The 12,564-nt window shown below is 40.4% G+C and overlaps 1 protein-coding gene across 1 annotated transcript in view; it reads left to right on the top strand.

Moving 5' to 3' along the window:
- LOC126298888 (rho GTPase-activating protein 45-like) overlaps positions 1-12,564 on the top strand; it is a 610,977-nt gene that overhangs the window by 497,738 nt on the left and 100,675 nt on the right. Inside the window, exon 9 of the mRNA XM_049990422.1 lies at positions 10,195-10,389. Within this exon, the coding sequence (XP_049846379.1) occupies positions 10,195-10,389 (195 nt within the window). The remainder of the gene's footprint in view (positions 1-10,194; positions 10,390-12,564) is intronic.

Consider the following 12,564-nt stretch of genomic DNA (forward strand, 5'->3'; position numbering starts at 1 on the left):
GATGCTTATTCCTTGATATGTCTCATGAGAGTTAACAACTATTTTGTACGAAGAGTTGTATTTGAATCTCGATAGTCTCACAGGTCAGGTCCAATTAGTTGTGAGTATATGGAAAGTAAACAGCTGCTGACTTTAGCATCCAAAGTCAGAAGACGGAAAGAAAGGTCAGTTTATAATACCACATTTGATTCATTCGTATTGTGGTCACAATACCAAATATAAAAATACTGATTTACTATCTACGTAAGAGCAATAAACTTGATTACTGTTTGCGCAACATTTTCTCATCCTGTGAACACCAAAGGTCATACGTCCCGCTCCACGAGAAGAAAACCACAACGATGGGCCGGAAGCTGTCTACAGGGAAACAGATATGGACCTATCGATAATAAACACTGAGAAGAACCGAAACATCACTGACGATGCTTTGTTGAAAAAGAACGAAATGCGTCTGCTTCGGATAAATAAACTACAGAAACTAGCCGTAATATGTAGATTGCTTTTCTTTCGGTATAAACATGAAGTGTCGAAGGTAGCCACACACACCAAGAGCAAAATAAAATTTGGCACTGAAAATTCTGTTATTTATCACTTAGAGTTGCTATTTTTTCACAATGGATTTCGGTGTTTTCTTGATTGTACTTTTGACTTTTAATTGGCGTAGACTTTTGTTTTCTATTCAGCTGACTGTGGCTAGCTCACTTCTATTGGATATAGGCATACAAGCCATATGATTGAAGTAGAGCAAATGTCTTCCACCGAATTGACTGTTATAGCCACAATATCTGGAGCATTCAGAAAACATATATTTTTGACCAGGCAAATTATTTAATGTGGATAACATAAGACTACCAAGAGAATCTTCAGAAGAAGATTATGATGAGCAAGACGCTCGCGTAGAATTCCTTATAGTAAATAAAGTGTTCGTAGAACCATCCGCCCCGTTGTTCTGAAGTCATTTTATACCCCACTAAGGAACTGTATGACCTAGAGGTGAAAATTTAGTTCGAAATAACTAAACAACTATTTACGACTGATTTAGAGACCCATACTTTCGTGAATTATACTCATTCAGCGATTCGGATCAAAAGGATTAAACCTACACCAGACGCAATCCCACATCGTATTCACGTCAGGTGATACACCTCCAAATCGGAGAGATATGGTTCCATTTGCTGTTATTCGTTCGATAGTTATTTTGTAAATACAGCTGAGGCTAACAGAGTCTGGACTGTCATCACCTCTAGAACTTTATTTATATTTATTTCCACGCATCTCCTTTAATTCCTTGTTAAGTGTACGACACGTTCATTGAAATATGCTTCTTCCACTGGTAACATCACTTGTCTCGCAGTAACATACGTCGTGCCCGAAGTAATTAAAATTTCGTGGTTCTTCTATAGTTTTAATATTTATAACTATGTTAGTAGTGAAATGCTTACAATCTAAGCCCACCGCCTTGGATTGCAGATAACCTCAGATTAAATCTTTGCCTCTATTTTCCAGCTTCTTTGCTCGTAATTGCAGGTCATCTTCGGAGAAGCTAAATGAATAACAAATGGAAGGTATTTAAAATCAGACTGTGCCATGAAAACTATTTCACGTGGTACTATGCCACTCCTGTGTGACTGCTCCTATGTACCAGGTGATCAAGAAATCAGTATAAATTTGAAAACTGAATAAATCACGGAATAATGTAGATATAGAGGTACAAATTGACACACATACTTCGAATGACATGGGGTTTTATTAGAACCAAAGAATACAAACGTTCAAAAAATGTCCGACAGATGACGCTTCATCTGATCAGAATAGCAATAATTAGCATAACAAAGTAAGACAAAACAAAGATGATGTGCTTTACAGGAAATGCTCAATATGTCCATTATCATTCGTTAACAACAGCTGTAGTCGAGGAATAATGTTGTGAACAGCACTGTAAAGCATGTCCGGAGTTACGGTGAGGCATTAGCGTCGTATGTTGTCTTTCAGCATCCCTAGAGATGTCGGTCGATCACTATACACTTGCGACTTCAGGTAACCCCAAAGCCAATAATCGCATGGACTGAGGTCTGGGGACCTGGGAGGCCAAGCATGACGAAAGTGGCGGCTGAGCACACGATCATCACCAAACGACGCGCGCAAGAGATCTTTTACGCGTCTAGCAATACTTTGTTTTTTTTTCGGTTCTAATAAAACCCAATGTCATTCCAAGCATGTGTCAATTTTTACCTCTGTATCTACATTATTCCGCGATTTATCAAGTTTTCAAATTTATAATGACTTTTTGATCATCTGATATACATAACAGACAACTGGTGATATAATAATTATAATAATAATAATAATAATAGTAATAGCGATACTGGAATTAATTATACCAATTGTATTAGTTCCGCTACGTCAGCCCTGTCAACACAACTCGTCTGTCAACTGACAGTAATGGCATGCCGACAGAAAGCATGGCACTGGTTAAGGGGAATAATAAATTCTCCATCAAAAGATAGTTGTTCTACGAAACAGTCAGAAAGAATAGGAAAAATATAGCAAAAGTAAAGAAAAAACCGAAAAAAAATAAAGTAGAAACATGAGAAAGCTTGTGTATAATGCTGACAAGTGTGTTCCTTTTCCCAGGAGCGCTCGACATCACGCGGCTACCTTCGTCGTAGTCCTGTAAGCCTGTATCACACGAGCGACTTTCTCGTCCGAATCCGTTCCTCTGGGTGAGCGCGCGTCATATGCTAGCGTGTCAATTAGTCATCAGTCAACTCACATGTGTTTCGGTGACGTCAAAGATTAGCTGACTCTGCCTAGAGTACAGTTCCAAGATCCTGAGTATGCAGAAGTGTGCGTATGTGCACAAACAAGGGACAGAGGCATTGTCTGCTTACGTCAAGTAGTTAACCAATTCTCTCCTTGCTCACTCATGTTACAGAAATGGATATTGAGTCTTCTTAATATTTATTTTATTGTTTGATATGTTTTTGTGCTTCTGTGTAAACATTTCACGGGACTTTATATTGTTCTCATCAGTGTTCTCCCACAAGAGAGACCAAATATCTCATAGTAAAATGTTACTTATGGTATACAACATGGGATCAAGAAATAGATTGCAGAAAGAAGAACGTTTATATATTAATTTTTAAAATGAAAATGGTTTCAACAGCGAAAAGGTTAACGCTTTCCAAGGACGAAATAGTTTTGTATGTTATTTAGCGGTTAAAAATGAAAAACATACACAAAGGATAAAGTGAAATACAAAAAGTGCTGTCCCCTAACTATTGTTAGATGGCTTTGTTATGTACATTTTCTGAAGCAAATAAATATTGATGTTTTGAAATATGTGGCGACACTTTCTCAACGAGCGAGGTGGCGCATGGTGAGCTCACTGGGCTCGTATTCGGGAGAACGCTGGGTCAGCTGTCCGGCCACCGACATTTAGATTTGCCGTGATTTTCCTAAATCGCTCACAACAAGTGCCGTGAGAGTTCCTTCGGAAAGTACACGTCCGATTACCTTCCCCATTCTTTCTCAAGCCGTGCCTGTGCTCGGTCTCTAATGATCTCGCTATCGACAGGACATTAAACTCTAATTTCACTGTTTTTGCCCCTTTCTCTATTACTTATATTCTTAGCTGTCAGGAGAAATTACTATATAACGTGTGTAAAGAACACTCACTATAAATTTTGCTTTGTGTCTTGATAAACCCATAGTTCCTGCATGCTTTTGCTATATTTTGACTTTTCGGAAGAATGGCAGGGACCTCATTGTCACTATTCTGGCACCGAACTGCGTAGCAGACAGCACTGACAACAAACGCAATTTTGGCGCTGACGTGTAAACACAGATATGGGCCTCAGGTTCTATTCCGGGGCGGCTCGGAGATTTTATCCGCCTGGGGACTGGGTGTTGTGATATTCTAATCACTAGGTGGCCGAACAATCCCAAATGGGGATCCCTTTGCCAAAAATGCTATCTGATCACTTCATAAATGTGTCTTACTACAGGAATTAAACGCCAAAGGCGCTGCAGTAGACTCACTTTACCCGAGTTGTCGACTGACACAAGAAATTCGCTTGTGTGAAAAAGGCTTTACATCAGACTGCTGTACGGTGCCTATGTAGGCAAGATCTGCGTTTCACATCTATTACTTTGTCCACAGTTTCATTCGTCTTTTGCTGCAGTGGATGGAAATGCTTATTCACAAGCAGGGCGTTATTAGTGCTAAATATTTCTCAGCTGTTTCCTACAGCCAGTTCTTTGGATGTGATGGGCTATCTTTTTTTCCGTAGCTCACATGAACAAAGAAATGAGTTGTACCTGGGACAGTGTTTCCGAAGGCCACATACTTAAGACTACGAATGTAAGGAGCAAACTGTACAAAAAATACCGAACGCAGTCAGACTATACAATATTTCCTCCCATCGAAGGACAACAATGAGAAACGTATAAGTACGTAAGCACGGTGTTATTTTTTAATCTTTAACAGTTCTGCATACTTTCACCCTGCATTAAGAAACACCACACACAAAAACTTTCGTGAATAATATCCATGGAAAAATTAGACAAGTTAAGGAATTCAAAATTGGTTAGTATCCTAATTATGCCCATACGACAAATCACGGACAAATGTTGCATAAACTTATGTTTGTGGAGCGTAGTGAAAAGGTAGCAGTAATAGATTGTAATTTTTGCGATGTATTCCTTCCTTTTTAAGAGTGCAAAAATGAAAAAGGAATGAAGATTAGTGTTTAACGTCCCATCAACATGAAGGTAATTAGAGACGGGGTAAAACCTCTAATGAAAGAGGGATGTTTAAGGAAATCGACCATGGCCTTTGAAAGGAACTATCCCGACACTTGCCGTAAAGAGTTTAGGAAATCACGGAGGACCTAAGTTAGGATGGTCGGACAGTGTCTGAATCGTAGTCCTCGCGAATGCGAGTCCAGTGTGCTAACGATGGCGCTACCTCGCTCGGTGTAAGGAATGCAGAGTATCTGAAGAAATTTGGAATTGGAGATCAGTTTCTCTCCTAAAACTGTTCGGACATGGTCTCAGTGCACGATAGATCGACGCTTTGGTGTTCCACATAGAAAAATAAGTTTATAATGTTTTAATATTGTTAATACATAATGAATACCGATAGTCAGAACGTTATTTACTCCCTTGAAGGAAATATGGGGATGATTATTTCGAAAAAGATATGGTCGACTACTTCCCCTCTACTGCCCAATTCGAGCTTGTGCTATATCTCTAATGAGATCGTCGTCGACGGGACCATAAACTCGCAGACATCCCTGCACCCTCCTTTCCTACCCTCAAGCGCTTATTGTGAGATGAGCTCCAGCGACAGACCACAAACAGCGTCATGATATACATTGTTGCACGAATCATACCATTCCCATCTTTAGTCATATTATTTTATTCGTTTTCAGTGTAAACAAATTTAGAATGTTTGTGTGTTAGACTGCAGAGCAGCTTCGTGGGCAAATTACACTTTGCTGTCGTTCTTTCAATGATTCCTAGTTCGGCATATGGTTTCCCCCCAAACTAGACTTATCTGTCGCTCTGGAGAGATACTCCTAAGTGCTTGAAAGTTGTGATTGCTTCCACTGACTAATCGTCGATTGTGTTGTCAAATGATGAGGCGCCTTTTCGTCTACATTGCATTCACTTATGACGAGGGCCAGCTGCCAGGCGTGACTAGGTTCTCCAAAACCATATTTTAAACTTGACTGTTCGTTTGGTGCTATGCAAAGAGTAGAAATATGCTACGTTATTATCTATATGCTGACTTAGGTATTCAAAGAATGTTCTTTATTTATTCTATTGCAGGATTAGTATCCCCAGCTTCAGCGGCATCACATATATTATTTCCTTAAAACATGCCAAAGATATTTTTAGTAAATTTGGCCTATTCCTCCTGCCACACTTGTATTGAGGCAGCTGCGTTTCTTTGCTCTCAGTACGATGTTCGCATGTTCCTCTCGGGCCAATCATTCAATCTTTCTCAAAATCCGATAGCAACACGAGCACGTTATGTGGGAATATTGTGTTCCAAACTCCTCCTGAGAAGTTCCAGTAACATTAGACGCACTTGATAGCGACGATGTACTCACCTCATTCATCAGCTGCTGAGTTGGCTCCTTTGTGTACTGAAAATATTCTTGTGCAATGATGAAATTGTAATCAATATATCCCACAGGCATATAAATACTGGAGTATGAGCTTGCTACAGTTCGGTAAAGCTGTTCATTGTATATAACTTTCCATCTCCGTCAGTGTATATAAAACATGACATACCTTGAATAATCTGAAATTAACATGGTCCATAAATGTTAATTTTGTATGTCTGTCTTTCTTGTTCGTATACATTGACGGCCATCCATCGATATCGTACCTTTAAATTCACCCTCTGTCGCCTATCAGTCATAAAATAAAGATTCATTCGTAATTTTAGAGCTTCTATGGTGACGTACGCGTCATGATGCGTGGAATAGTGCGATATCTTATCTGATTTTGCAGAAAGGCTTTCTGTATAATACGAGTAAATGACATCATCACCACTGTCAGTTCTGGTGCTTCACTTCTTTTTAGTCACCAGTGAAACTTCAAATGTCCGCTTCCGTAGCTGAGTGGTCAGTGGGACTGACTGCAATTCTTAAGTCCCAGGTTCGGTTCCCGGAACCACCAGGATGTGTCCTTGGAGGGAGGACTGGACAGGGGTTCAGCGGCTCCAGGTCAAGAAAACAGGCAACGGCCTGGAGAGCGGTGTCCTGACCACACGCTCCTCCATACTGCATCCAATGACGCCATGATGGAGGATGACATGACGATCAGTCCGTACCGATGGTCCCACTAGGGTCTCAGGACGGAGTTTACGTTTTCCGTGAAACTGGAAATATGTTAAAGAAATTTTGTGTGTGTACTTCTTTGGCTTAATAAGAATTCTGTTCTTGTTGAAAGATTTAATACATCTATTATAGGTGAGCTGGCTCATCTTTTCTGCCACGAATTATCGCATTGAACTGAGGTACATCAGCACTACACAGTATTAAACTGAAATAATTCATAAAAATAAGCGCAAGGTCCGATAGTTGCTGAACCGAATATCACGGGTGCCACATTAATCGCATTTGACTGTTTCAGACAGTTTATTCTTTGAAGAATGTTATCAGAGCACTGTTATCGACTGTAGCAAGACAGTTTCCATCGACGCTTCCCCGCCGCATCTAGCACAATCGGTAAAAGCATAGCTCTTGCCAATGGCTTGACACAAATTATGAGAGAAGCTAAGAGAGGTATTGGGGTTTGGGTTCTTTGGGGGGAGAAGACCAGACAGCGAGATTATCGGTCTCATCGGATTAGGGGATGATGGCGAAGGAAGTCGGCCGTGCCCTTTCAAAGGAACCATCCCAGCATTTGACTGGAGCGATTTAGGGAAATCACGAAAAAAATCAGGATAGCCGGACGATGGGTTGAACCGTCGTCCTCCCGAATGAGAGTCCAGTGTACTAGCTACTGCGCCGAGAGAGGTATTATAATGGCACAGAGAAGCTGGAGGAGGCAGGCGGAAGGCAGCTGGAATATACTGAGAAGGAAATTACTCCAATCATACTAGTAAAGGATTTAGTTCCCTCTTGAACGTATCGTGGTTTCGGACCACATGCAGGTTACCAGGTAGTTTGTCTCCTAGTGTATGGCTAATGTGGAGAGGGAGACAGGGAATGATTGAGAGCTGTGTACAGATATAAAGACGTTGGTCATATCAGACCCTGTTATTACAATTATGGGAATGCTGTAAGTATTTAATCTGTGATGAATGCTTTTGAGGATATCACAAACTGAGAAACTGACAGAGAAACACAGAGTCTGAAAGACAGATCGCTATTCTAGTCGTACCTACGTAAAGTGAGCATTATACTCTAGTCGCCTCCAATTTTCAATACTTGTACTATGCTTAACCACGTAACAGTGTTAATGAATCCGCAGGGAATGACGGAAACATGGTTCAAATGGCTCTGAGCACTATGGGACTTAACTTCTGAGGTCATCAGTCCCCTAGAAGTTAGAACTGCTTAAACCCATCAAACATAAGGACATCACACACATCCATGCCAGAGACAGGATTCGAACCTGCGACCGTAGTGGTGGCGCGGTTCCAAACTGTAGCGCCTAGAACCGCTCGGCCACTCTGGCCGGCTGACTGAAATGGTTTTAATATTAGATGGAAATATATTCCTGAAGTTTCGAAGTACCTGTACTTGGATAGCGGCTTCTTGCATGCTGTCAGACTTTGTTAACACAAGAAAGACTGTTCATCGACGATTATACTAGAATATTTTACGATTTTTCGTTAGTTAGTTTGACAATATCAAGAATTATGAGAGTAACTGCATCAAGGAACATTTGTTAAAGGTAACTTTATTTTCCATCAGTTACTTCCTGGCAACTACTTCCACACTTACCTAGTGTGATTAAATGTGTTAATGTTCTTAGTGAATAGCTAGTAAATAAAGTAAATTCCATAAGAAAAGATTTTGAAAGTAAAAATTAACGGTTCAGCATTGGTCAGTAAATCTCATATTTACATGTTAATTAGATTAAATAAATCTCTTTGTGGTACTTAATTTATTTATCATTAGGAGTGAGTTGATAGATTTCATTTAGTGACTATTTTGTGTAACCATTGATTATAAAGACTGATTAGTAACTTTATAAAATTATAGCATGTGTGCAGCCCTTTTCACTCTTCGTCTACAATTTTATTGATTCTGTTAGAGTTCATTTCTCCATTGCACATGGGGAGGAGGTGGTTGAGCGTATGAGCAGCTCTCATGAAAATCAGCTGAATCCAAGTGTTACACATATTTCTGCACCATGTGGCATGGTGTAAACATTTCAAGCTTTTAAGGGGAAAACCATCACAGAGGCGTACGAGCTTACAGAAGGCTGCCAAGACAAAGTGTTGCGGGAAGTTTTCCTACACGGTAACTGTGCTGAACGGCAACACACAAGCCAATTCTGCGCTGGACACAGGTACAAGGACACTGAATCTTGATTCTTGGCGCAATTAAATAATGTGTCACCGCCCCAGAGTCCTACTCTTGTATTCTCTTCACGCAACATTTAGTGACTTCTTTGAGTTACCTTCGATGAACAAACCTTTTCATGACCGGTATATCCAGGAGTAAAATTGGTGTTTTTAGAGGTGAAACGTTTCCTGCACAGCAAAAATTCTGACTACTACAACCAACGTTGCTAGCAAGTTATCCATTATTAGGAAAATCTGTGAAACTGAAGGGTGAATGCATAGAGAAGGACTGACACCACTACTGAATTCATGCTTGTAGGTAGTAACTAAAACCTTATGACCAGTATCGCACCATCTACAGAAGCTGATGTTTATTGAAACATGAGAAGCCGCCACATATTCCAGTGCTGTCAACAGTTAGCTGTGTTACGAGCAGAGATAACTTGGCGCTGATACTAAAACCGCTTCCACCCAGAGTGATGCGTTATCCAGTAAAATGCATCATACTGCATATGCTCTGCCTTACAAAAAAAAATTGAAGCATGCAGAAGACATGGTTGGATTCTAATATAACTTCGTACACGTTGTAGCCATCACTGCCAAATGTAGATGTTGGCATACAGTGGAGGAATGTTGGACATGGATGGAAACTGTCAGGATGCGTCATATTAAAACTCGGCCATGACCTTAAAGTGTTTTGCTGTTCCCAGCTACAGTTCCACGTTCTGTGACTTCTTAGACTTCAACTTCTTCTTGGTCTTCTCTGCAACTGCGTTATGTATTTACTTAATATTTCGAATAAATGCAAGTTGCCTATTGGTCTTCGCTATAACTGATTTTGCTCGTGTTCTCCTTCATATCATTTTGTAGCTTTGCGTCTATTTATTCAACCGTCGTAACTCGGTTCTGCTTGATCCTACAAGTGTCTCTAACCAGAACTCCTTTCAAATCAGTCATCTCTTAAGTATTGTATTTTAAGAGGCAGACTGCTTATTGGAAGCCTTATCATGGAAGCAGTTGACGAATTAAAGTGTAAGCCGATTAGACTATTGAACGATGAGATTGTAGGTACATGTCGCAAACACAGGTATTTTAATGGCCTAAAGCCTAGAAGTGACGTATACTACTTTGTTACTAACGCACTGGTATCTGTTGAGCAGATGTACGAGGCAAACGCGAGCTGCAGGGCCAGCGTCGCTGAGGCGAATGAATGCTACCAACAATTACAAAGGACCAAGAATGAAATTCTACAGCAGGGGCAAGAGTTGATGGTGGAAAGTGACAGAGTCCTCAAAACCGCCACAGTGTCTTACTTCGAATCTCAGCAGTCCCTCGCAGCACCCCTACCCGCACAGGTAAGTCAATTATAAGCAATTCACTTATTTAATGTCTGTGTGCCCAAACTTATGTCGATGACTGATCAGAATGACGTACAACGGGAGTGAACTGAGAAAGGAATTTTTCTTCAGTTTGGGTGTCTGAAGGCGATACTACGTCGTGGAATAGTACACAAAAGTATCGACCGTTACAAAACTGGTCGCTGTGCGAAGGACCTACAAACTTCATGAAAAGTTCTAAATGTCCGCCCATCAAATTGCTTTTTCCACGTTCCGATCAGATGAAGACCACTGCGTGCTAGTTCGTACTTATCCAACGGACAATGTGAATCATTGCACCTCAGGTGGGAGGTATGGGACCACCCACCCTCATAATGGTCTTGACATGTCACCCAATAATTTCCCATACATGGGCTCTGTGAAGGAATACTTCACTAGTAATTGAATCACAGAAAAATGGGACATGCAGTACGCCGTCATGGTATTGCTTATATGCAGGCATAGGCGTCTTGCATAAAGAATGTAAATATCGTGTGACATTATGGACAGGGAAGTCACGTAGAGATTTTGTCACCAGTATTAGAAAAGGTTTATATATTCAGAGCTTTTGGGCATTTTTCCTTGGGGAAGTATGAAACTTATGTCTTTACTGGAGCTGTTTCGTGTACCTGACTGTGAAGATTTGTAGTGAATGTTGTTTCGTGTCTGGGCTGTTAAGATACAGTTATATTTACTAGTATATAAGTAGGTTTAGGGAAACCAGGCGAAATTTAACTCTGGATGATCTACAGAAATTTGAACCCCGCTCAAACCGAAGTCGAATTAAATTGCTTAACTGCGGATCCAAGAATATCGGACACAGTCGTTGCAGTGTGTGTTGCGTGAATCCTTGGCAACCAGACGTTTCTTTTACGTCTTAAAGAGTAGTACATTAGGTGCAGCTCACTGTTAACCGGTGATCCATATCCAACAGCACTCACTGATCTCAGCTGTCTGTCTGCACCATAGACTGCTGTTTCCACGTAATCTCGTATTCTGTCGATTGAACTGCATTTCGGAGCATTATACTGTAAGAATTCGGAAGTAGTGGTGATCCGCTATCACTGGACGGTCCCCGACAGCTCTCCAAGATTTGCTGGGGTTGTAGTGCGCCTACAACGTCAATTGATTCCACAGTGTTTCTTTCATGAAGCCTTGGAAGACATGGCAGGGACAGCGTTGTTGTTAACACCACCCCAACTACTGAATAGAGAGATTCAGCTTTAGCAGTTTATCACAATTTACTGATAGAGTAAGATTATTACTTGTTGATAACTAATTTTACGAGTATCTGCTTTTGGATTAAATAAATTATTGGTGATACCAGATGTTTCCGAAATATTTATTCCATGATTTGGTTCCAGACTTTTTGTGACTCAGATGCGACGGCAGAAGGTTTCCTTTTCGATTAATTAAGCATCCTGCTCGATAGCAGCACATGTTTCACTGTGAATCATGATCCAGTAGATGTAGTGTGGTGAAATCAGTGGTAGTTACCGCTGTCAGCGATCGAATTATATTTGCTTACTTTAGCAATAGACGCGTAATTGGTAGTAACAATACATAAATTGCTTAATTTTGCTTAATTTTTCATGCTGTCAGAGGATGAGCCGTTTTACTTTTGGAACTCAATTCGTTTTCTCCGTAATCGAATAAAGAACGTTGTTCGTAATGAGTTGCTGTCGTACCTTTAAGGTAACGTTTTTTCATGGTCCAAGAAACCAGAGGCATAGTGATAATGTGATTAAGACATGCCTCGGCAAGATTGCAGCATGTATCTGATTAGTGATGAACATCTTGAGCATATCCCACTGAACAAATAGTTAGGGGTAAGCGACCTTATATTGGACGCTCACATAAAATAAGTATTACAGAAGGCGAATGGAAAATACATTTGTCAGAAAGATTCTCGGCAAGTTTAGTGAATCTGTAAAGAGAATTTTATACACGACTCTACTGTGACAATTCCAGGGAATTTTTCCAGTGGTTGGAGTCCCTCTCAGTTAGTCATAACAACAGACATCGAGCGAATGTAGAGACGTGTTGCTAGGCTCGTAACAGTATTATATAGCCTTTATGATAGTGTTATAGAAATACTCGGGCAATTTACATGGGAAACCTTGTAAGAAAGATTACGTTGTTCTCACGAAACCC

Source organism: Schistocerca gregaria, chromosome X (genome assembly GCF_023897955.1).
Source record: "Schistocerca gregaria isolate iqSchGreg1 chromosome X, iqSchGreg1.2, whole genome shotgun sequence".
Lineage (NCBI taxonomy): Eukaryota > Metazoa > Arthropoda > Insecta > Orthoptera > Acrididae > Schistocerca > Schistocerca gregaria.